This window comes from Triticum dicoccoides, chromosome 2A, assembly GCF_002162155.2.
Source record: "Triticum dicoccoides isolate Atlit2015 ecotype Zavitan chromosome 2A, WEW_v2.0, whole genome shotgun sequence".
Lineage (NCBI taxonomy): Eukaryota > Viridiplantae > Streptophyta > Magnoliopsida > Poales > Poaceae > Triticum > Triticum dicoccoides.
Genome location: NC_041382.1, coordinates 272,926,924 through 272,953,784, shown reverse-complemented (window position 1 = coordinate 272,953,784; position 26,861 = coordinate 272,926,924). Strand labels below are relative to the sequence as shown.

General features: G+C 43.0%; 1 protein-coding gene across 1 annotated transcript; it reads right to left on the bottom strand.

The window, feature by feature from the left end:
• Positions 1–6,751: 6,751 nt before the first annotated feature.
• LOC119354394 (regulator of nonsense transcripts 1 homolog) lies at positions 6,752–24,547 on the bottom strand. The gene is made up of 29 exons (XM_037621132.1): positions 23,835–24,547; positions 19,615–19,866; positions 19,337–19,507; positions 19,158–19,208; positions 18,941–19,033; positions 18,689–18,784; positions 18,544–18,594; positions 18,340–18,458; positions 17,463–17,571; positions 16,939–17,061; positions 16,780–16,851; positions 16,444–16,515; positions 16,290–16,356; positions 16,024–16,166; positions 15,862–15,933; positions 15,664–15,792; positions 14,026–14,181; positions 13,834–13,947; positions 12,823–12,921; positions 11,332–11,409; positions 10,680–10,814; positions 9,484–9,558; positions 9,284–9,389; positions 8,813–9,186; positions 8,675–8,737; positions 8,525–8,596; positions 7,950–8,078; positions 7,720–7,839; positions 6,752–7,630 (listed from the first exon to the last, which is right to left on the bottom strand). Exons 1-29 carry the CDS (start codon positions 24,417–24,419, stop codon positions 7,550–7,552), a joined length of 3,807 nt encoding a protein of 1,268 aa, XP_037477029.1. The 5' UTR covers positions 24,420–24,547; the 3' UTR covers positions 6,752–7,549.
• Positions 24,548–26,861: the final 2,314 nt, after the last annotated feature.

Genomic DNA, 26,861 nt, shown 5'->3' with positions numbered 1-26,861 from the left:
GTCGGGAATGGTTCCAAGGTCGATGTGATCACCGTCGGCACGCTACCTCTACATTTACCTACGGGATTAGTTTTAAACCTCAATAATTGTTATTTAGTACCAACTTTAAGCATGAACATTTTATCTGGATCTTGTTTAATGCGAGATGGCTACTCATTTAAATCTGAGAATAATTGTTGTTCTATTTATATGAGAGATGTGTTTTATGGTCATGCCCCGCTGGTCAATGGTTTATTCTTATTGAATCTCGAACGTGATGTTACACATATTCATAGTGTGAATGCCAAAAGATGTAAGGTTGATAATGATAGTCCCACATACTTCTGGCACTGCCGCCTTGGTCACATTGGTGTCAAACGCATGAAGAAACTCCATGCAGATGGACTTTTGGAGTCTCTTGATTATGAATCATTTGACACGTGCGAACCATGACTCATGGGCAAAATGACCAAGACTCCGTTCTCCGGAACAATGGAGCGAGCAACCAACTTATTGGAAATCATACATACTGATGTGTGCGGTCCAATGAGCGTTGAGGCTCGCGATGGTTATCGTTATGTTCTACTCTCACTGATGACTTAAGTAGATATGGGTATGTCTACTTAATGAAACACAAGTCTGAGACCTTTGAAAAGTTCAAGGAATTTCAGAGTGAGGTTGAGAATCAACGTGACAGGAAAATCAAGTTCTTACGATCAGATCGTGGGGGAGAATATTTGAGTCACGAATTTGGCACGCACTTAAGGAAATGTGGAATTGTTTCACAACTCATGCCGCCTGGAACACCTCAGCGTAATGGTGTGTCTGAACATCGAAATCGCACTCTATTGGATATGGTGCGATCCATGATGTCTCTTACGGACCTACCACTATCATTTTGGGGTATGCTTTAGAGACTGCCGCATTCACTTTAAATAGGGCTCCGTCGAAATCCGTTGAGACGACACCGTATGAATTATGGTTTGGGAAGAAACCTAAGCTGTCGTTTCTGAAAGTTTGGGGATGCGATGCTTATGTCAAGAAACTTCAACCTAAAAAGCTCGAACCCAAATCGGAAAAATGTGTCTTCATAGGATACCCTAAGGAAACTATTGGGTATACCTTCTACCTCAGATCCGAAGGCAAGATCTTTGTTGCCAAGAATGGATCCTTTCTAGAGAAAGAGTTTCTCTCGAAAGAAGTGGGAGGAAAGTAGAACTTGATGAGGTATTGCCTCTTGAACCGGAGAGTAGCGCGGCTCAAGAAAATGTTTCTGTGGTGCCTGCACCGACTAGAGAGGAAGTTAATGATGATGATCATGAAACTTTAGATCAAGTTGCTACTGAACTTCGTAGGTCCACAAGGACACGTTCCGCACCAGAGTGGTACGGCAACCCTGTCCTGGAAATCATGTTGTTAGACAATGGTGAACCTTCGAACTATGAAGAAGTGATGGCGGGCCCGGATTTCGACAAATGGCTTGAAGCCATGAAATCCGAGATAGGATCCATGTATGAAAATGAAGTATGGACTTTGACTAACTTGCCCGATGATCGGCGAGCCATAGAAAATAAATGGATCTTTAAGAAGAAGACAGACGAGGATGGTAATGTAACCATCTATAAGGCTCGGCTTGTCGCTAGGGGTTATCGACAAGTTCAAGGGGTTGACTACGATGAGACCTTCTCACCCGTAGCGAAGCTGAAGTCTGTCCGAATCATGTTAGCAATTGCCGCATTCCATGATTATGAGATATGGCAAATGGACGTCAAAACGGCATTCCTTAATGGTTTCCTTAAGGAAGAATTGTATATGATGCAGCCGGAAGGTTTTGTCGATCCTAAGAATGCTGACAAGGTATGCAAGCTCCAACACTCGATCTATGGGCTGGTGCAAGCATCTCGGAGTTGGAACATTCGTTTTGATGAGATGATCAAAGTGTTTGGGTTTACGCAGATTTATGGAGAAGCTTGTGTTTACAAGAAAGTGAGTGGGAGCTCTGTAGCATTTCTCATATTATATGTGGATGACATACTATTGATGGGAAATGATATAGAACTCTTGGAAAGCATAAAGGCCTGCTTGAATAAGTGTTTTTCAATGAAGGACCTTGGAGAAGCTGCTTACATATTAGGCATCAAGATCTATAGAGATAGATCGAGATGCCTCATTGGTCTTTCACAAAGCACGTACCTTGACAAGATATTGAAGAAGTTCAATATGGATCAGTCCAAGAAGGGGTTCTTACCTGTATTGCAAGGTGTGAGATTGAGCACGGCTCAATGCCCGACCACGGCAGAAGATAAAGAAAAGATGAGTGTCATCCCCTGTGCCTCGGCCATAGGGTCTATTATGTATGCCATGTTGTGTACCAGACCTGATGTAAACCTTGCCGTAAGTTTGGTAGGAAGGTACCAAAGTAATCCCGGCATGGAACACTGGACAGTGGTCAAGAATATCCTGAAGTACTTGGAAAGGACTAAGGATATGTTTCTCGTTTATGGAGGTGACGAAGAGCTCGTCGTAAAGGGTTACGTCGATGCTAGTTTCAACACAGATCTGGATGACTCCAAGTCACAGACCGGATACGTGTATATTTTGAATGGTGGGGCAATCAGCTGGTGCAGTTGCAAGCAAAGCGTCGTGGCGGGATCTACATGTGAAGCGGAGTACATGGCAGCCTCGGAGTCAGCACATGAAGCAATCTGGATGAAGGAGTTCATTACCGACCTAGGAGTTATTCCCAATGCGTCGGGCCTGATGACTCTCTTCTGTGACAACACTGGAGCTATTTCCCTTGCCAAGGAGCCAGGTTTCACAAGAAGACCAGGCATATCAAGCGTCGCTTCAACTCCATTCGTGAAAATGTTCAAGATGGAGACATAGAGATTTGTAAAGTGCATACGGACCTGAATGTTGCAGATCCATTGACTAAACCTCTTCCACATGCAAAACATGATCAACACCAGAACTCTATGGGTGTTTGATTCATCACAATGTAACTAGGTTATTGACTCTAGTGCAAGTGGGAGACTATTGGAAATATGCACTAGAGGCAATAATAAAATGGTTATTATTATATTTCCTTGTTCATGATAATTGTTTGTTGTTCATGATATAATTGCGTTATCCGGAAATCATAATACATGTGTGAATACATAGGCCCCAACATGTCCCTAGTGAGCCTCTAGTTGACTAGCTCGTTGATCAATAGTTGGTTACGGTTTCCTAACCATGGACATTGGATGTCATTGATAATGGGATCACATCATTAGGAGAATGATGTGATGGACAAGACCCAATCCTAAGCATAGCACAAGATTGTGTAGTTCGTCTGCTATAGCTTTTCTAATGTCAAGTATTTTTTTCCTTAGACCATGAGATTGTGCAACTCCCGGATACCGTAGGAGTACATTGGGTGTGCCAAACGTCACAACGTAACTGGGTGGCTATAAAGGTACACTGCGGGAATCCCCGAAAGTATCTGTTGGGTTGGCACGAATCGAGACTGGGATTTGTCACTCCGTATGACGGAGAGGTATCTCTGGGCCCACTCGGTAGGACATCATCATAATGAGCTCAGTGTGATCAAGGAGTTGATCACGGGATGATGTGTTACAGAACGAGTAAAGAGATTTGCCGTAATGAGATTGAACAAGGTATCGGTATACCGACGATCGAATCTCGGGCAAGTGTTATACTGGTAGACAAAGGGAATCGTATACGGGATTGATTGAATCCTTGACATCGTGGTTCATCCGATGAGATCATCGTGGAGCATGTGGGAGCTAACATGGGTATCCAGAACCCGCTGTTGGCTATTGGCTGGAGAGATGTCTCAGTCATGTCTGCATGCCTCCCGAACCCGTAGGGTCTGCACACTTAAGGTTCGATGACGCTAGGGTTATAGGGAATAGATGTACGTGGTTACTGAATGTTGTTCGGAGTCCCGGATGAGATCCTGGATGTCACGAGGAGTTCCGAAATGGTCCGGAGGTAAAGATTTATATATGGGAAGTCCAGTTTCAGTCACTAGATCTAGGGGGCCGGCCCCCTCTCCCCTTCCCCTATAAATAGTGGGGGTGGGAGGGCAACCGCACCCCTTCTCCTGGCGCAGCCCTACCCCTCTCCCTCCTCGTCTCTCGCAGTGCTTGGCGAAGCCCTGCTGGAGTGCCACGCTCCTCCACCACCACCATGCTGTCGTGCTGCTGCTGGACGGAGTCTTCCCCAACCTCTCCCTCTCTCCTTGCTGGATCAAGGTGCGGGAGACGTCACCGGGTTGCACCTGTGTTGAACGCGGAGGCACCGTTGTTCGGTGCTTAGATCAGAATCGGCCGCGATCTGAATCGCTTCGTGTACGACTCCACCGACCGCGTTCTTGCAACGCTCCCGCATCGCAATCTTCAAAGGTATGAAGATGCACTCCCCTCTCGTTGCTAGTAAACTCCATAGATTGATATTGGTGATGCGTAGAAATTTTTTAATTTCTGCTACGATCCCCAACATGTGCATGGATGGTTCCCATGCCCCACATGTAAGGGAGCTCTTGAGTTTCGTTGGCTTCAGGCCGGTCGCAAGTTTTCTTGCTTCAACGTGCATAGACAGTTTCTTGATCCTCACCATAAGTTCAGGAAAGACAAGAAGAACTTCATCAAAGGTAGAGTTTTCAAAAACTTTGCACCACCTGCATTGACAGGCCAATAGAACCTGGATCGGTTAAACGCTCTCGAGCCAGATCCAAAGCGTTCAGGGTATTTCAAGGGGTATAATTCGAAACACGCCTGGACTCACAAGACATGCTTGTGGGATCTGCCTTACTTCAAAGACCTCCTTTGCCCACACAACATCGACGTGATGCACACTGAAAAGAATATTGCCGAGGCACTTTTCGGTACATTGTTCGGCATAGACGAGAAGTCAAAGGATAATACTAAGGCTAGAGTCGATCTGGAGGCGCTATGTGATAGACCGTTACAAAACATGCAAGAACCGAAAGGAAAGCAGAACTGGACGAAGCCAAAGGCATGGTTCAATCTTGGAAGGCCAGCTATGAGGGAAATTATCTTGGGGGTGCAACAGCAGTTGATGTTCCCTGATGGGTATGCAGTGAACCTAAAGAGGGGAGCAGGTCTTGATAAATTGAAAATATTTGGTCTCAAGAGTCATGATTGGCACATATGAATTGAGCGGGTAATGTCGGTGATGTTGCATGATGAATGGCTAGTACTGGCAGAGCTGAGCTATTTCTTCCATGTTCTTTGTGCGAAAAAACTATCGCCTGGCCTGCTAGAAGAAATGGAAGAGTTGGCGTCGGAGTTGATCTGCAAGTTAGAGAAGATCCTTCCGCGTGGCTTCTTTAATCCAATGTAGCACTTGATTTTGCATCTCCCAACCGAGGCAAGATTGGGGGGGCGTGAAAAATTGTTGGTGCTACGCAACTGAGAGGATGCAGAAGACGCTACGAGCAAAATGAAAAAATAAACGTAGAATTGAAGCATCGACGGCTGAGGCATTCATTACTGAGGAGGCGGCAAACTGCGTGACAGCACACTACGAAGCCAAAAATCGTCATTTGCATAATCTGAAGCCTCGCTAAAATGCTGACGACCCTAAAAAGGGTGGATCCAACCTCAGCATATTCAAAGGGGATCTCGCACGTTGGATTTCGAAGAATGGCAGATCATTTCGTTGTATATCTTCACCAACCTAACAGAAGTGCAGCCGTACATCGATTAAGTTCTCGGTACATTGTTTCGCAACTTCTAATTCCTTTGAACTGCTCTTATTCCCGGATAAATTTGATACAATCGATACATCGCCAAATTCTTGTATGAAGCGGTGATTCAAAAGGATTTCATCGAAGAATATGAGCTTGTGGCAAAGCATGGAGGCAGCTATCCCGGTTTCATCTCTTGGTTCAAACAAACGGTAATTTTCATTAGACCATTTCATTTCTTCGTCTAATTTGTGGTTAATGCAATGATCCCTTTCGTCTACAGTGATATTTTTCATAAACGGAGTTGAAAGTAAGTTACTCGAACATAGTGCCTCTAGTCTTAGTTGAGGGTGCCTTCTCTCGTTCTTGCATTGCTCCCAATAGATAGAATATGCTTTCTTTTTTTTACAATCAATGCCAATGATATATTTATATTATATATTTATAGTACCAAATTGTACATGATAGAGATACTTGAGCTGACTACAACTATTACAAAATGAAGTCTAAAAGAAACGAGCAAATCTTCGAGATCTTCAAACTCTTTCTTCTTCCATGACACAATCATAGGAAATATACTTTTCTAAAGACAACCATAGGAAAACAACAAAGATATCAAACCATAAGCAAGGGTTCTCCCATAGTTTTAATTTGAGCCGCAATACCAAAGTTATGATGCACGCACGCAGCCATTAAAATAATCGACCAACATCACAGATGCTAGTAACGTGTTGAACACAAATGAGAATCGATTTCATGAGAACCAAACACAAATGAGAGTCGATTTCATGAGAACCGAACGGATGTGTAAAGAAAACAATGGTCTTTCATAGATTGAATGATTGGTATTTACCCTTGCACATAGCAAATACATCGGGAGAGGCCATTGACACATGTGGCAACCGGCTAACCAGGGAAGGATACTTAGGCAACATGTGTGGTTATAAATCACAGCAAGTAGGCCAAGCTTAGAAGTACCCAGACCAGTTAACGTTGTCCTACAAGGTGCCCATATACACCTCCAGTATCATCACGAATATATGAACAATCACTTCATAAAATAAAGGATCCCCAACTAACCACGTTGGGGTTGATTTCAGATGTCAAAACCAAAAGCCTCAGGATATCACAGGTTAAAAATCAACCACACACCAATCAGCCTTAAATAGCTGAACCAAGCCATAGTTACACCAAATGATTTAACAGCCCAATAAAACCTCACTTTCCACCAAGAACCACAAGCTATTGCCAAGCAACATTACCTACATCATTTTCTGTAATAATAACATCAAAACTATATAGAAAGCATACATAGTTCTTAAGGCAAGTATCCATGTGCGAGATCTGAGGGTTAGCCACACCACCTCTATACAAGGCCAATCAACAGGCGTCTTCATGATACCATGGAGGCAGGCAATAGCTGCCCACCCTTACTCGGATGGCAGCACATATTCACATTGTACCACTACAAGCCCCATTTGCCTTCTACACAGGTGAAGGGATGTGGGTGTAGCATCGACACCCTTTCTCTTAATGCACAAGTGACGACCTGTTGTTGTCAAGCCCATTGCAAAATTGCCACGGTAAGTAAGGAGAGATACATCTCAGTCCTTGTGCTCCTTAGCAACGGTGTCCAGCGATAGCCACAGCCAATCTTGTACAAGCCTGACCCAATAAACATCCAATGTGTCAAAATATGCTTGTCCTCTTTGCTTGCAACCGATGTCTAGCACCAAACACTTCTGCGTAATACTGTAGCAAGGCATAACCAAGATGCCACAGGCCAAGGGGATGTGATTCATGAAACTTCCAAAACTTAATGCGGCTTCAGCCTTATGTGACAAGCTTTCTTGATCACTGCGGTGGAGGCTGAAGAGACTGAGGTTGAGTGTTATAGTGAGCATATGACTGAGAGTACATAGGATTCATCATGCTCTGCAAACCATTATGTTAGCTCCAGTTACAACAAATTTTCATCAAGTTAAAGAAAACATTAAACACATGAAAATAGATAGATAAACCACCTGTGACTGAAGATGGCCAGGAGCACCCAGTCCATAATGCATCTGAGAAGATTCATCTTGTGATTGGTCGTTGTATCCCGCTTGCGTAAACATTCCATGTGAACCATGGGCCATGTGATCCTGGATCATACAAAACAGGCTTAGCGCAGAGAGGATTAACATGTGCAGGGAAAGGAGTCAAGAGAAAATTTTAGATGTAATGTACTGGTTACCAAAAGCAAACCACAGACCTGAGATACAATGTCATTTGTTGCACCCATATGGGGGTATCCTGGATGTGCACTTTGGTTCAAATAATTCCCAGGATATCCAGATTGGGGCCCTTGTGTATATTCAACAGCATAACCTCCTTGAGAAGCCTGTGTATGACAGTTATTTTATTTTTAGAAGTCCCTTCCCAAACTAATAATGAACTACTACTCCATCCAGAAATGTAAGCAGTATTTTCCTTGGTTAAGAAAAGGCTTTGACTAACAATTACTCAAGTAATATTTTGCCTACATGATACGAAATCATAACCACAGATAAGTACTCTAATTTATATACTACTGCCAATTATTCCATGTCATGTACTCCCTCCGTCCGAAAATGCTTGTCCCAAGCTTGTCTCTCAAATGGATGTATCTAGCACCAAGTTGGTCAAGCCCTTGTCTTAACTAAACAAAATATGCCTTATATATTTGGGAGGGTGGAGTAATACTGTTTACAAAATACAACGCTAGGTCTGTTTATACAAATTACAGAGCTATCTGAAAATAATATTGATCCAAAAACAGCAGAAAAGTGAGCAGACAAATGGGATTACCTGAGTAGAAAAATCTGCAATGTTGTATGCTACGTGAGATCCTTGGCTCTTGAAATCATCTCCAAAGAAGTCCTAGCAGCCAACAAAAGAAAACTCAGTCAAAGGGGAGAACGGTAAGATAGTGGTGCACGCACCTTTTATTGTTTGTACCTGAGACATCCCACCAACAGGAAACCCATCACGGATTGTTTGACTTAGACCTTCGACAGGCATCTATTTCAGAAATGAAAATGTTAATGTAGAAGTACTGTTACTTTGTGCAACAGTATAAAGAAAAAATGAACAAACCTGTGCCATCAGTCCAGATTGGGACATCAGGCCTCCACCAGAAGGCTGACTGCTCGGATCACCAGCAAAGTTATAAGTTGGCCCCACACTTCCCATAGCTTGCTGAGAGTTCTGCTGATGGGCAGCAAGGTGACCACCAATAGGGCCACCGGTATTTGCACGAGGAGCACCAAAGTTCCTATTAACAGGTTGAGGCACCGCCGGAACAGCTCCAATGGGTCCATGCAGGGATCCCCGGGTTGGAATTGCGTAGGGTTGAGAATGTGGAGACCCAGGAAATGGAGGATAAGGCATGCGAGCTAAAGGATAGCCTGATGGGTGCACACCAGGTTTGTGAGCCCCATTTGGTGGCCCAAATGGAACAAATGGGTATCCTGATTTGGTGAAAAGAAGGATGTATTAAGGGTGATAATAAAGAACCATTGTCAACAAAAATGGAAATGCAGGTCATTAAATTATAACTGCACAGACCTTTTCCCCTACCACTTCTCTTATCTCCTGAGCCTACAGTGCCAAAGGCAGATCCCTGCATAACACCTTGACCACCACCCAGGAACAGTCTCCGATCATTGTAGATCTACTCATAAAAATAAAAGTGAGAAACTAGTAAAAGGAAAATAACAAAGAGAATGCTTTTCCAATAGGTATCTGGAAGAGGCACACATATTCACCTTTTTTGGTTTTTGAAATTGCACCATACTCTGCTTCAAATTGTTCAAAGGTCCTTCTACCAAGCACTCATGCTCCTAAACACATAGAAGTTATAAATTATAAATAAAATAATTCAAACCACAATAGTTAGTAATCCGTAGTGTAGCTTGACTGGATATACAGGAGGGGCCAACATTACGTAATGTACAGATTTATATGTATAAAAGTTACTCCCTCCGTAAAGAAATGTAAGAGCGTAGTAGTGATCCAAACGCTCTTATATTTATTTACAGAGGGAGCACAAGTTTGACCACATATTTGACTAGCAAAATGTTAATGCATGTCACCAAAAATTATGTTGTTGGAATCGTATGAATGTAGATTCCAATTATATATATATTGCTACGTATAACTTATATTTTACTCCCTCTGTAAACTAATATAAGAGCGTTTAGATCACTAGATCACTAAAGTAGTGATCTAAACACTCTTATATTAGTTTACGGAGGGAGAATTAGTTAAAATCATGGTCAAAATATGACCCGAAATACAAGGGGGGCTAGTAAACCAGGACAGAGGCAGTAGTAATTCTTAATTTGAGAATTACGATAACATGAATTCTGATTTGTCCTCACATAGCTCCGCCACTGTTAGTAATGCTCCTCGTTTTACTTGTAGCCAGATTATGCACATTACATTTCCTTTGATATTTATCTTCCAGCACAAATTCATATCACAGAAACTACTATGCCACACACAGGAACACAATACACCCCCTAGGAATTTTAATATAAAACTAGTAAATGCGCACATGCAACACACGTTAATATTTAGGCAATATATTGATTGCACGCGTTGCACATTAATATTTAGGATATATATTAATTGCACGCGGATATTAGGTACGCTATTATTTGTGTTAATTCTGTGATTAGTGCAATATTTGGTATGATATTAATTGCACGTTGAATGCTCGCCATTGGAGCAGTCTAGATCGTTGGATTGACTTAGTTTGATGGCCGAGATCAGTTGGATCTGCCCCTTTGGATCTTTTTATATTGGTATAGATATAGATGAAAGATAACCCAACCAAACTACAAAGTTTATAGAGTTTTGATGTGTAAAAGTCTCACCAAAAGGGCAGCAACAAACTAATAAAATACTAATCATTTGCAGCTTAAAGTAAGCATTGGTATGTATCAAGGGAAAGGTGTACCTTGTAATGTGTCAACAAACTATTCCAAAGAGGCTGCTTGCTTAGAACTTTAGGATTCCCAAGAACGACTATACCATACCTAGCACGAGTTAATGCAACATTTAACCTGCGTGGATCATTAAGAAAGCCGATACCCTGAAAAAAAACGTCAAAAGCAGTATGCATCGTCAGCTAAACGATTCGATGTGCAACAGTTGCTCGTCAAGCACTAACAGCCAAGAAACACAACAATAATTAACAAAGAATCATGGCTCAGTTTATATCAAAAATGTAATATATGAAGAAACATAAATGCATAGATGTTTTATATTCAAAGATATATAACTTAACTACACACAAAGCAAATGCCAATTTACAATTGATATGGCCAGATAACAATTAAATAATCCAGCACTAAAAACATATTGTATCACACACAAAATATCTATGGCGATAAACTCCAGATTGCATGTACCAATCTACAAATTGATATGACCAGATAACAATTAAATAATCCAGCACTAAAAACATTTTGTATCACACAAAATATCTATAGCGATAAACTCTAGATTGCATGTACCATATGCTGTGCATATAAATATAAATTACTACTGTATAATGCAAGAAACACACAGCCAACGAAATGATGGGGCCAATATGATAAAAAAAACACCTGGTGTTCATTGCTTCTAACACAAGACAGAATAATGTAATCTTTCTCTCTTCCCTGGAAGGAGTCGACACTTGCCACCTGAAAAACATTATGCATATTATAGCACAAATATTTCTGGAAAGGTAAGGTTAATTCCGTTTGCTAAAGACAAAGCTTTGACCAACAACTAAGGCCCAGTTCTTTTCACTTGATTCTGGACAATCTGGGTCTGAATAATCAAAAGCTTGAAAGAACTCGATTTGATTGTCTAAAATCATCTGAGAATCGCTAGAATCGGTAGTGCAATCCAAAATCGTATGGAGACCTCAATTATGAGTGCTCGCACAAAACAAAACGGTTCGATTTAAGATAGTACCCCTGTTTGAGAGGCAAATTACAAGAGAACTGCCACTGGTGGCCAGCCGCGCCCAGGAAAACGAGTCGCACTCGCACGACTCGTCCCTCTCCTTCGCTCAATCCCCCACCTCCCCGCTCGTGATAGGGTTACAGGGCCGCTGACACCGCACCGCCCGACAGCCCGCCCTCTACTCACCTCCAGGCCCACAGCCGCTGCTCCACCCGACGCCACCTCCGCCAGATCCACCTCCGCCCGACGCTGCCACGCTGGAGTTCGGTCGGGCCGTCGCCTCAGGTGAGTTCTCTCCTCTTTGTCTTCTCTCCTCTCTGTCTTATCTCCTCTCTGTCTTCTCTGTTCCTAGTTCGCACAGAAATTGATGGATGGGTGGCTGGAGGAAATGGATGGATGGACCAGTGAACGGATGTGTTCGTCTCTATAGAATTTGTCACGCCGTTCAATCTCTGTATATAGAAAAAACAATGGATCGATAGATGGATGTATTTGTCTGTACAGAGAACGATCAATCGATAGATGGATCGTATGTGCAACCCCCATTGCCATTTACAGGCGCCAACGCACTAGATGGTACCATGGCCGCAACACGTGAGGCTATTGCTATCAGTCTTGTACCATGAAATTAGTCAATCTATTTGTAGTGGAACTTCTTTTGTAGCAAAGGAAACGTGGAAACCTTCTTTATTGTAATATTTATCAATCTAAGATATTCATAAATCTTATTCATGCTCATATTTGATGATAAATTGTTTGAAACTTCTATGTTTAGCAATTCAACACAAAGTTCCTGTTCGCACTATAGACATTTCAACATACAACTCGTTCCACAATCTCAAACCACAATCTCAAACCACAATCTCAGGAAAGAACTCAGCGGCCGATTCTGGGGGAAATTTCGCAAAAGCTGATTCTGGAGAATCAAAAGCTAAAACGAACTGGGCCTAATAATCTATTAATATTTGATTTGTGAGACAAAACATCATGAACATAGAAGTACTTTAAAATTGAAATATATTAACATTTCATCTGAGGCCATGCATATTATATATCAATATTACCAACCGATGACTGAAGCCTCATCTTAACAAAACAAAATACACCTTATATTTCCGAGTATAGTTTACAGTTTTATGGTTTACCTCAATTTCCTTGTAAAGTTGTTGGCGAAGAGAGCCATTCCTTGACATATAATTTACTATATACGCCCTCTGCCCTTCATAAGGTGTGATAACTCCGATCTGCATATTAAAGATCCATGAGGTACAAATCCAGTTTCAAAATAATTAGTGATGTCTTCTCATACAGAAGGGGCTAGTGCAGAACTTCTAAATGACCATAAGAATAAAGTTCAGGAGATTCATGGAGCCTGACTCTATCCATTGATGTCTGTTAGATCTTGTATTGGAATATGTGCCGTTCATAGTTTTCTTATTTTTATGTGTAATCTGGTATGGTTATCCTTTGTCATGCAGGAAAAATTACAAGCATGTATACACAAATTGGGCCCAGCAAAATGCATGGGCATATACGTGTCAGGTACTGCATGTCTGTGAAGCTATAGCTAGGAGCCTAAGATCCACTCTGGAATCAAGGAAACAAACAACAAAAGGAAATAGGCTGCTTTCTTTTCCACTGGTTTTTGCTCTTCTACTCCAACTCAACCTGACACTCATCTAAATCCACTGGGCCAGCGATAGCAGATTTCATAGGCTGCCACCAAAAAATCATATCCATACTAGCTGGTTGCTTTACACCCTGTTTTCCCCTTCTATCAAGCACTCTAATGTTCTAATTTCTAAGATCCAGGTCTGCTTCTCAATGACAACACTGGAAGATGCATGAACGACTTGGAAGGGAGAGAGCAGCAGCAGCTTGTCAAGTTCGTCCCATTTGAAAACAACGAGCAAGGGTGCTAGCATTATGGCAGGAGGCATGTCAACCGAAGCACGGTGCAGGTCCAGGAATTAGAGAAAATTGTACCGCATGCTATGCCATACTCCTTAACAGGTTAATTCCCTGTGAACCTCACACATTGGCACATGTCCCGGTGCCATCAGCTTTGAAATCGACACCATCCATGAGTGGAGCAGTGGCTCCCTGGTTTTGAAAGAACATCCTTATGATAGTAATCATTTTTACTCAGTACATACCTGGCTTGGCACAACACCACTTCTTAAGAATGTAGTTACAATTTTCTCTACATTTGCAGCTTCAGTCCTATTGAGGTAAGATGTCCCACTAGCACTTATCTCTTCTACTCCCATCTATAGAAAATCAGTTCAAATCAGTATATATAGACCTTTTCCATAAATAGAAATGCAATCAATTTTCCAAAAAAGTACCTGCACATAGAAGAACATCGGTCGATTTGGAACAGGCCAAGGAAAGTCAATTCCAGATGACTGTCTCTCATTTACGGTTACCCCATTTTGCAGTGTGCCTTCATAAAAACAGTTGGATGGAAATTCTGAAAGACAAGGGTGCATTCTATATTGGACCTGTAAAATCAGGGTTATCAAGTTAATAGTACTAGCTTTAAACTGACATAAGTATAGTTTTAAACGAAATATTTCAGCTTTTGACTGCAAAGTTGTAATAATTGTATTAGCTTTCAACTGAAATAAGTCCACCATCTCGAGAACAAATTATTGTCAAAGAATAGTAACAGTTAATCATTGCAATATCATGATTTAAAACTCAGATGTCGCTCGGTTGATTTATTAGCTTATATCATGCGGCGAAATAGGTACAGTTGTACAGACTTCTGTTCATCATAGAACTTATTTCTACTCAATTTGATGTCCAAAATAACAGAAGGGGTGGTAGGAAAAATCTGTGTGAAGTTCAAGGAAATAAGGATGAATACGTCAACACTGATGACTTCCGCATTAAGATAGGACTGCATCAGGGGTCAGCTTTGAGCCCTTATCTTTTTGCCTTGGTGATGGATGAGGTCACAAGGGATATACAAGGAGATATCCCATGGTGTATGCTCTTTGCGGATGATGTGGTGCTAGTTGACGATAGTCGGACGGGGGTAAATAGGAAGTTAGAGTTATGGAGACAAACCTTGGAATCGAAAGGGTTTAGGCTTAGTAGAACTAAAACCGAGTACATGATGTGTGGTTTCAGTACTACTAGGTATGAAGAGGAGGAGGCTAGCCTTGATGGGCAGGTGGTGCCTCAAAAGGACACCTTTCGATATTTGGGGTCAATGCTGCAGGAGGATGGGGGTATTGATGAAGATGTGAACCATCGAATCAAAGCCGGATGGATGAAGTGGCGCCAAGCTTCTGGCATTCTCTGTGATAAGAGAGTGCCACAAAAGCTAAAAGGCAAGTTCTACAGGACAGCGGTTCAACCATCAATGCTGTATGGCGCTGAGTGTTGGCCGACTAAAAGGCGACATCTTCAACAGTTAGGTGTGGCGGAGATGCGTATGTTGAGATGGATGTGTGGCCACGCGAGGAAGGATCGAGTCTAGAATGATGATATACAAGATAGAGTTGGGGTAGCGCCAATTGAAGAGAAGCTTGTCCAACATCATTTGAGATGGTTTGGGCATATTCAACGCAGGCCTCCAGAAGCCCTTCCCTACATTTCTGCAAGAAGCTGCTTCCAGGACTTGAACACGTGACCTCATGTCAGAATTGGGGTAGCGCCAATTGAAGAGAAGCTTGTCCAACATCGTTTGAGATGGTTTGGGCATATTCAACGCAGGCCTCCAGAAGCCCTTCCCTACATTTCTGCAAGAAGCTGCTTCCAGGACTTGAACACGTGACCTCATGTCAGAAGGCTAAAAGAGTAAAAAATATCTTTAGAAAAGAAACATACCGTGAGAAGTACCAACGTAGTTATAATATTATTAATCTGATAACTTGCACAGTTCTGATACTCAATCTAGAATGAACTGGCGAGTTACGGAAAGCGTAGTGGTAACAACATGATGATACTACTAGACACGAAAAGGCAACCATTACCTGTAGCCTGAATGGCTTGACTCCAAGGATAACAAGGCGCTCAAAGAGAGATTGTGCTAATCCTGCTCGGGCTGCCTTTTTGCACATGATGACTGGACCCAGTTGGCAATGATCTCCAACAAGAACAACCTGAATAGCTCAAAAGCATAAATAAATATAATCAAGTTAACCTAAATGAGATCATGATTACATCTTCACCTGCTTAACACCAAGAACCAATGGAATAAGACATTCTGGCTCTGTCGCCTGTGTAGACTCATCGATAAGAACCTGTCAATAACAATTTCCATTGCTTCAGGATACAATATAGAAATAATATGAACACTGCTAACCTAAAGACTAGAGGGTAGAAATCATTACCTGGCGAAAACGGAAGTTTGACAAACGAGGGTCTCCAGCACCAACACAGGTGCAGCAAATCACATCAGCACTTTGTAATATCTCTCTTTCAGTGGCTCGTTTTAGTGCCTTGTACTTCTTCTCATCACTGCTCGACAATTCTCCTGTCGAAATATAACACAGCACATCAGTTCCCAGCCAACCAATTGAGTCATACCGAGTCTCTTCAAAGAAAATGTTCAATGAAAGCATCACGCTTGGTGAGAGACTGAGAGTGGATAAAACACCTTGCTCGTCTTTTAGTTGCTGTAGCTTATGCATTTCGCTCTTCTCGGAATTATCGAGATGTCGAACCTGCATGATTGCAAAAACCCATGATTAGCGTTCACACAAAAATGGTTATTTTGGATGCAAGAGACTAGATAGGAGTCAAAAGTGTACCTGATAATGAAGTGTAAGATGCTCAACAGGTGAAGAAACTGCTTCTCTAGATTTCGCACAAAGTCGAACAACCTGCAGTAAGTAGAGTATTCAACTAAGGTTACTCGTTGAAAGGATAAACCACAAATAAAGACTATTTAATTGCAGTGTGTAGTTCATTACGAAAAAACAAATATCTCGTCAATTCTTGCAATCAGTTGAAGCATATGAGAGCTAACTAAACAGTAACAGTTGCAGTACACGGCAGATGCCATGCTCAATTGATCGCTGACGAGTTGAAAAGGTACAGTTGGAAAACGGTAGATAATCAACATAAACAGTAAATTCATCATTCACCTTGAGACCTGTTGAGCTTATCTTCTCTGCCAACTGATCAACAGCAACATTACTTGGTGCACATACAAGGACCTAAGATTTCAAACCAGAGAGAAGGGGTCAAACAATACTTCCAAGCTATAACAACACATCCCAAGTGTCCACCATGCAGTTCTATACCTGCCCTTGGCCTTGTTTTGCCATGTGGTACACAATTGCAGCTGATGTAACAGTTTTCCCAGTGCCAGGTGGACCTTGAATCAAACTAACGGGCTTCTGGAGAACACTTTTAACTGCCAAGACCTGAATACATACAGCACCAGATCAACAACAGAACAAATATAATAGTTTAAATCATTTGACCATTATTGTGTGTGTAATATGAAAGTGAGATATTATAAAGAATTGTTGTGGAACAGTTTTTTATAAAAAATCTATATACTTGACCAATCAAAATAGTTTTCTATTACTTAGTGGTCAAGATAGAAAAGTTTGTTCGCACACTTTCTTAGAACAGCTTCTATTTTGGGACAGAGGAAGACCATAACGACCCCTCTGACACATCCTAGAACAAGAAGACAGCGTACAAATCTTAACCATAGAAGTGTGTTGATAAAGGATGCACTAATTAGAAGTAGCCTGAGAGGTCACATATTGCTCAACTAAAAATTACTTGGTATGAACACACTAATACATCATGGTACCTGGGAAGCATTTAATTCTGGAAGTCCTGGCGCACCAAAGCGTCTTGGTAGTGTATTGCGTATTATCTGATGCTCAACTTCATGGCCCAAAAGGTGATGATATATGTACCTGTGTTGAGTGAACACCAAAAGTTGAGAATTCACTGAAGGTGACGATCATATGACTAAGACATGCTTTATGAAGAATCTAATTAATTGAAGTTCTAGGTTTGCCCGAAGTCAAACTTCTTTAAGTTTGACCAAGCCTATAGGAAAATGTGGTAGGACAAAACTAGTGTTGTAGCTATATATAGTATAAAGAAAGAATCTGATAAATCTAATTTAGTGTTGTAGATATTGATACTTTTTTCTCTAGACTTGATCAAGCTTAAATAAGCTTGACTTAGGACAAAACTAGAACTCAATTACTTTGGAATGGAAGGAGTATGCCGCAAATTATTGTGAATAAACAAAGAATACAAATACACAGCTTACAGAAGAAAACATTCTGAAGACTAAATCCCCTCCCTTCAACCACATATCCCAATAAGAAGAGGTAAGTAGTAAGTATTAATTAAACGAAGAATCAATGGATTCATAATTACCTCATACTTGTACTCTTTTACAATGTTGGTTAAATGAGGGATCAAATGTGTTGACTTTATTTTCCGGAAGGTGGGAGCCTTAAGGATTAGAAATATGGCTATTGCTTTATAATACCTATTTTGCATTAACAGCAACTCCCTAATAATTATGAAATAACTTCGAGAGCAACTGAAGTACTTGTGGGTTTCATATTGCTGCCCCTTCAACTCATAATCACAACAGAAAACAGACACAAATAAGCATGCCTGCGCGCCCAAGACGCAAAAATATATTAGCAATCCATAGAACTTACCCACTGACACTTGTCTCATCTACAGCAAAAGTCTTCATTGCCCCTTGCATCCTATCAAAGCTAGTACTCTTCCAAACAAAATCCACACTAAATCCATGGTTCAGTTCAACAGGCACTCCCTGAAATCCAGAAAGGTTGAGGGTGGGAACTATACAATAGTGAGGGTATGTTTTAAGGAAACAAGAATAAACTGGTTCCTTATACCTGACTAGCACGAAGCTCAAGTGCTACCTCCTCTTGTGCAGTGAGTTTAATCTGTAGGGAGAATGTGCTTAGCATGAGTGCCAGCATAGAAGCGACACACTAAGGTTACCATACAGCTAACAATCAGCATTTTTAGTACACATACCACGTGCCCCACAGATTGCCATGCAGGGTGTGAAGTACCACCAGAATATCTCAGCCGTAGCTCATCTCCAGGGACAAGTCTCAATTCATTATCTTCCTATAAAATGAGAAATTGATTACCTAAGATTAACTGGTATTGTGAGGTAAACAAGTGCAGTAAAAATTTGACACTCAGAAGAAGAAAAAACTATGATAAGATGATCATAGAGACCACATATTCACATATCATATGTATTTTAGTTCCCAAACTAACCTTTGGAAAGACAAAATAGGCAACACGCTTCTTGTTCAGTCCAATGTCCCACCTCACAGTTACACTGTCCTTGCTCTGTGACTCTTTCATCATCTACAACAAAACAACAAGAGGAAACAAATAAAATAAATCAATTCCCTCAGCAATGTGTGGCAGGGTTCCTCTCAATCCCAAATAAAAAACAAGCACATTAAAAAATATTGTCAAAATACAATACCTTGTCGTAATCAGCCTCAAGCTTTATCAGCGGAGCAAAAACATTTTGATACTGGCACAAACAATAAAGGCATTCTAGTTACAGTGCTAGTTAACAGAAGAAGATTTAACATATAACTGAACACACTATGATAGCTGAAATAAGTTCAAGGAACAAATGCCCGAAGACAATTTCAAAACCTGGTAAGCATCTTCATACTTCAAAACCACCGGCTGGGGTTCATCATCTACTCCAGGTTTTTCAAGATCTTCAAGGGAGGCATCAGGATTTGTTTTCCAGAGCTCTTCCACTTTGTTAATTTGCTGGGCACTAATTTGGCGAGCTCTCAACTGCTCCTGTTCTGAAGGAACCTGGAAGACATAAAATTGTTCACTGTTCAGTTATCAAGAAGAGAAAATAAGGGTATTTAAACGTGCACCCACCACGAAACAACATAAAAAGGAGAGAAATATCTTACCTTGACAAGCCACGATAAGAAACACCTGTCATCAATAAGAGGTGTCCACTGACTGAGATCCCAATTCATATCCTTCAACGCATTAACATTCAAGCAGGGCTCTCTACACAGAAGAACAACAACATTCTCTGCCTTTGCTGAGATAAAACCAAGCAGAAATACATTCCGGCAGCCACAATTGTAGCATTCAAGAATCGTTTCTCCCAGAGGGCTATCCTTGTGAAGGCAGACTTCCTTATGTTTTGCTCTGACCTGCGAAAAAAGAACCACATGCCTTCAGGTATAATTAATAATTGTAGTCAGTTAGCCAAAATGGCCAACAGTTTCCTTAATAAATATAAATACAAGTAGAAGCAGGAATGGTCTTGCGAAAAGGAGTTGTCTGCCTATGACCGCCATATGTTGTTTACCCTGAAGATGTTTATTTAGTGGATGAAGCAAGGGTAATTGATACGATTAGCATAACTATGAACAAAACACAACTGAATCAGAGCTGCTTATGGTAATTAACTAATTATCCAGAGATATGACAGGAGAAAGATATAATAACATAAAACAACAACAACAACAAAGCCTTTAGTCCCAAGCAAGTTGGGGTAGGCTAGAGGTGAAACCCATAAGATCTCGCAACCAACTCATGGCTCTGGCACATGGATAGCAAGCTTCCACGCACCCCTGTCCATAGCTAGCTCTTTGTCGATACTCCAATCCTTCAGGTCTCTCTTAACGGACTCCTCCCATGTCAAAATCGGTCGACCCCGCCCTCTCTTGACATTCTCCGCACGCTTTAGCCGTCCGCTATGCACTGGAGCTTCTGGAGGCCTGCGCTGAATATGCCCAAACCATCTCAAACGATGTTGGACAAGCTTCTCCTCAATTGGTGCTACCCCAACTCTATCTCGTATATCATCATTCCGGACTCGATCCTTCCTCGTGTGGCCACACATCCATCTCAACATACGCATCTCCGCCACACCTAACTGTTGAACATGTCGCCTTTTAGTCGGCCAACACTCCGCGCCATACAACATTGCGGGTCGAACCGCCGTCCTGTAGAACTTGCCTTTTAGCTTTTGTGGCACTCTCTTGTCACAGAGAATGCCAGAAGCTTGGCGCCACTTCATCCATCCGGCTTTGATTCGATGGTTCACATCTTCATCAATACCCCCATCCTCCTGCAACATTGACCCCAAATACCGAAAGGTGTCCTTCCAGGTACCACCTGGCCATCAAGGCTAACCTCCTCCTCCTCACAGCTAGTAGAACTGAAACCGCACATCATGTACTCGGTTTTAGTTCTACTAAGCCTAAACCCTTTCGATTCCAAGGTTTGTCTCCATAACTCTAACTTCCTATTTACCCCCGTCCGACTATCGTCAACTAGCACCACATCATCCGCAAAGAGCATACACCATGGGATATCTCCTTGTATACCCCTTGTGACCTCATCCATCACCAATGCAAAAAGATAAGGGCTCAAAGCTGACCCCTGATGCAGTCCTATCTTAATTGGGAAGTCATCGGTGTCGACATCACTTGTTCGAACACTTGTCACAACATTATTGTACATGTCCTTGATGAGGGTAATGTACTTTGCTGGGACTTTGTGTTTCTCCAAGGCCCACCACATGACATTCCGCGGTATCTTATCATAGGCCTTCTCCAAGTCAATGAACACCATATGCAAGTCCTTCTTATGCTCCCTATATCTCTCCATAAGTTGTCGTACCAAGAAAATGGCTTCCATGGTCGACCTCCTAGGCATGAAACCAAACTGATTTTTGGTCACGCTTGTCATTCTTCTTAAGCGGTGCTCAATGACTCTCTCCCATAGCTTCATTGTATGGCTCATCAGCTTAATTCCACGGTAATTAGTACAACTCTGAACATCCCCCTTGTTCTTGAAGATTGGTACTAATATACTCCGTCTCCATTCTTCTGGCATCTTGTTTGCCTGAAAAATGAGGTTGAAAAGCTTGGTTAGCCATACTATCGCTATGTCCCCGAGACCTTTCCACACCTCAATGGGGATACAATCAGGGCCCATCGCCTTGCCTCCTTTCATCCTTTTTAAAGCCTCCTTCACCTCAGACTCCTGGATGCGCCGCACAAAACGCATGCTGGTCTCATCAAAGGAGTCATTCAGTTCAATGGTAGAACTCTCATTCTCCCCATTGAACAGCTTGTCGAAGTACTCCCGCCATCTATGCTTAATCTCTTCGTCCTTCACCAAGAGTTGGCCTGCTCCGTCCTTGATGCATTTGACTTGGCCAATATCCCTCGTCTTCCTCTCCCGGATCTTAGCCATCTTATAGATGTCCCTTTCACCTTCCTTCGTGCCTAACCGTTGGTAGAGGTCCTCATATGCCCGACCCCTTGCTTCACCAACAGCTCGCTTTGCGGCCTTCTTCGCCATCTTGTACTTCTCTATATTGTCTGCACTCCTATCCAGGTATAGGCGTCTGAAGCAATCTTTCTTCTCTTTAAGCGCCTTCTGGACATCATCATTCCACCACCAGGTATCCTTATCTTCGCTTCTCCTTCCCCTGGACACTCCAAACTCCTCCGAGGCCACCTTACGAATGCAAGTCGCCATCTTCATCCACACATTGTCCGCATCCCCTCCTTCCTCCCAAGGGCCCTCCTTAAATACCCTCTCCTTGAACACCTGAGCTACCTCCCCCTTGAGCTTCCACCACTTCGTTCTAGCGACCTTGGCACGCTTATCCCGCTGGACACGAATCCGAAAGCGGAAGTCAGCAACCACCAGCTTATGCTGGGGTACAACACTCTCCCCAGGTATCACCTTACAGTCTAGGCACGCACGCCTATCTTCTCTTCTCGAGAGGATGAAATCAATCTGGCTAGAATGTTGGCCACTACTAAAAGTCACCAGATGTGATTCTCTCTTTCTAAAGAGGGTGTTAGCTACAATCATGTTGTAGGCTAGAGCAAAGCTTAAGACATCTTCTCCTTCTTGATTCCTGATGCCATAGCCAAAGCCCCCATGCGCCCCTTCAAAACCTGTGTTAGATGTACCCACGTGGCCATTGAGGTCTCCTCCTATGAAGAGCTTCTCACCAATCGGTACACTCCTAACCATGTCTTCCAAGCCTTCCCAGAACTCCCTCTTGGTGTTCTCATGCTTGGTATCTTATGTGCTCTATACAGCCAAAAAGGTATATTTGAAGAGACCATAAGAAACAATGGCAGCTAAGCATAAAGGAAGATAGTGAAATTTCATGTCATTCTCAGAATCACTTGGTGGCAACTGATAGGTGTTGTGGCACAAGTTGTTAAGAAAACACAGTTCAGTCAGTATGCGCTTCCCCTGCTTATCAGATGTATAAATTGAAATTATAGCACTAAACATTGTTAAATAATATTTCGGGTATTCTAAAGACAATCTAAACAAAGTATAATGATATTATGAACCACTTGCAAAATAGAACTACACTGCTAGCATGATTGGGACAAATATTTAAGGGTGTGTCTAGCTCTCATCTAGATGAGACTTAACCAAGTCACACCTAACTCCTATACCACTTGATTTTGATGAAGATTCATGTGAGTTTATTATTTTTATTTTTTGTTTGATTACTCAAATGATCCGTAGGCGTTAGATGAGACTTTGTTATTTCTCATCAAGATGAGATTTAGCAAATCCAATTATTTAGCATAATATTCATATCATCTTATACAACGTAATAACAAAAGTGAACCCAATAAAGACTCCCGACCTAATTTGGCAAAGTCATGAAAAACATTAACAAAATACAACTATAAATGCTGTTAACTTACAGGCCGGGTCAGTTTTCTACACTAAAAGACTAACATGATGGGAAGGTAACTCACTTTAAACAAATTATCGAGGAGAAACTTCACATGTCCACATGCTACCAAAACTGCTGACACATTCACACCAAACTAATCAAACTAGCAAACTAGCCATAACAGAAGACACCGATGACCGGTCAAGTTCACATATATCGCCTACTCAGCAACTTCCGCCTTCTAATCAAGTAAGATTGCATATCCTGGCCTAGACTCTGTCTGGTATCAGTATCATCATCTTAGCACCATCAACCAATCCAACACTAAAAACGGTACCTAGCAAGATAATCTTTATGACCCAATGTAACTAATTTCTCAGTAATTTTGTACTTCACAGTCCACTAGCTTAGAATTCGAAACAACCAAATAAAGGGAAGGAGCCGCACCAGGTGGTTAACGATGTGGGAGCCAGAGGTGTTCCCTCGCGAGTTGCAAAACCACTTGCGGCAGGATGGCACGTTGCAGCGCGCGACACACGCAGGGTTGTGGATCCCGCAGTACCGGCAGGCATGCTCCACGAAGTCGCCCTTGCCATAATCGTACCCGTCATCCCCCGTTCCGGCGCCAGGAGGCTCCTCGAAACTGAGGGCCGCGACCCCCGCGGCGAGCCCGTCCGCCACCGCCGCCCCCGCCCTTGCCTTCGACGCCGACAACCGCGGCGACGGCGAGGACGAAGAGGCCGGCGGGGTCGAGTCCTGCGGCGCGAGATCGGCGTCCGGCAAAGCGTCGGGCGGCAGGGGCGGAGCCGGCCAGGAAGAAGAGGCTGAGGAGGTGACGGGGGCCGGGGGCGGCGGCGCGGATCGCGCGGGCTGGGAGAGCTCCGGGAAGTCGGGGTACTCGAAGTCGTCGCCCTGCGTGTTGAACTCCAGGAAGGTGTATGCGTCCCCGGCGGCGGAGGCGGAGGGGTCGGGCTGCGAGGCCGTCTCGTAGAGGTCGGCGGCCGCAGCCGAGGAAGGCGGCTGCGTCGCCATCAGCAGCTAGGGTTAGGGTTTTGCCGCGGGATGGGGAGGCAGGGAGGGAGACGAGGCGAATCGAGAGGGGAGCGAGGAGAGAGATGTTGAGGTAGTGGTGGGTTTCATTTGATTTTAACCGTCCGGGGTGGACTCTGATTTTGGGATCGCAGGGGTGCACGAGGGGATGGACGGAATTGAATAAGTATATACTGTAACAAAAAGCTTTATATGTTCCCGAACTCTCTGTCTCAAACTATAAAAAACATTCTTAGGCCTCCTTTGATTTGTAGGATTTTTGTAGGAATTAGGCCTCCTTTGGTTTGTACTCCCTTCGTTCCCAAATAATTGTCTTTCTAGTCATCTCAAATGAACTACAACATACGGATGTATGTAGACATGTTTTAGAGTGTAGATTCACTCATTTTGCTCCGTATATAGTCACTTGTTGAAATTTCTAGAAAGACAATTATTTAGGAACGGAGGGAGTAGGATTTTTGTAGGAATTCTATAGGATAGGATTTGCAAAGGAAAAATTCCTTTGAAGCCCTTTGGTTTGTAGGAATGGATTCCTATTTCTATGTAGGATAGAAATCGAATCCTACATAGCCTAGACTCAATGAAAAAAATCATATCCTATGCACCAAATGACATCTCTTTCTCTATAGAAATTGACATACATGTCATCTCACTTCCTATGATTTTTCTATTCCTATAAAATTCCTATCCTATGAACCAAAGAAGGCCTTATATTTTAGGATGGAGGGAATACATAATAGTGCGCGTGCGTTTCCAACTGGTCTTGAGCGACCGGCGTGGCACCGTTTGATCCTCTCGCATCGTATGGTCGCACGTGCCAATATCCCCTGGTCGGTTTTCGCCACCGTCGGCATCTCCCCACACCTGGCCTCATCAAGCCGAGGCACGCGGCGTGCATAACCCTGGTAGGCCCGCCGTGTTATAGACTCTGTAGGTGCGGCCGTTCGTGAGCGTAGACAAGTAATGCGGGGTGGGTAGTTTCGAATTTCGTGCCACTTCCCTTTCCCCTTCAAGCCACTCGTTTCCTCGCCTCATTTTCCCCTCTCTCTCTTAATTCGCCGGGCTTGCCACCGCATCTGCCATTGAAGCTTGCGCAGGAGGCGGAGGCGTAGCGGAGGAGGCATCCGCTGCTCGTCGCCGGCTCAGGTACGGGCGCCGGTCACTGTCTCTAAGCGCTCATCCCCCCCCCCTCTGCGCCCGTACGGTTCTCGCCACGGCCGTAGTAGCGAGGCATCTGCTGCTCGTCAACGGCTCAGGTACGATCGTCGTTTGCCGTCTCAAGCCGCTCACCCCGCTTGCTCGTTCTCCCCGCGCTCGTACTGTTCCCACCGCGCCCATAGTGGGGAGGCCGCGGTTGTACGGGAGGTCGTGCCCGTAGTTCTCTCGAGGCGCCTGTAGCGAGGGAGGCCGCGCTGTAGTGCTCTCGCCGTGCCCGTAGTGGCAAGGCTGCACCCGAAGATGTCGCAGTGATTTTTGGGGGACACACACCCCTGTGGTGTCCCAATATGATTTAGATTTCATTAGATCTGGTGTGATACAGATCATGCACGTATGTCTTGATGTTGTTTTCGCCACGGCCTAGGCTAGCATGCGAGGGGTCCCCTTGAAACCCTAGGTATAGTTGCAATTTAGTTGGTAGATAATTCACCATCGTCATCGAATCCCTTTCATTTTTTTATCTGTTTTTTTTATTTTTTCATGCCCACTTGCGCAATGAGTTGTTGGCAGTTGCACAAGTAAAAGTTGCACAGAAACGTTATGTTGTTTTCTCACCTGTTTTTTTGTGTAAGTGAGTAGTATGATTTGTTCTTATGCAATTGTATATGTGTGTGTGCAACCTGCGCATGTTTTGCGTGCAACTCTTTTTTACGCATTTTGTTGCTGCTATTTTAGTGGTAGAAAAGTACATAGAGTTCATCTAGGTTATTCTGTGGATGAACATTACAATCCATAAACTTGAATAAACATTATAAATTGCCCAGCCCCTAGTTTTTGCAGATCCAGGTGCAATAGTTGCACACAACTGGGATGTGTGTATGTGCATTTTTTTACTTAACATTTCTCCAGTTCCCAGATGGCAGTTCCATGTGCATTAGTGAAAAAGATTGAGAATAGAGGTCTAGAGGGGGTGATTAGACCCTTGACAAGCAAAAGTAGCAGTTTTTTTTATTCTTCAAGTTAAGGTTGAGATTTAGCACAAGTTTAAGCATTCCAATACATTTCAAGCAAGCATGACACGAGTATATGTAGCGGAAAAAGTAAAGCATGCTAATTGCAAGAAAGTAAAGGTGGTGCTATCATTACAACCACGTTGATGGAGACTTCAACCCATGAAAGATAAACGGTTGCGCGAGTCCACGGAGGGCTCCACCCATGAAGGGTCCACGAAGAAGCAACCTTGTTTGTCTCACCATGACCATTTGA

What these genes read in the sequence shown, in the direction of transcription:
- LOC119354394 (XM_037621132.1), bottom strand. Translation starts at nt 24,419, where the DNA reads ATGGCGACGCAGCCGCCTTCCTCGGCTGCGGCCGCCGACCTCTACGAG. An exon ending in TTGAGCTTCGTGCTAGTCAG is followed by an intron (nt 18,459 to 18,543) that starts GTATAAGGAACC and finishes TCTGGATTTCAG; the next exon opens with GGAGTGCCTGTTGAACTGAA. An exon ending in TCAAGCCATTCAGGCTACAG is followed by an intron (nt 14,182 to 15,663) that starts GTAATGGTTGCC and finishes CTGATTTTACAG; the next exon opens with GTCCAATATAGAATGCACCC.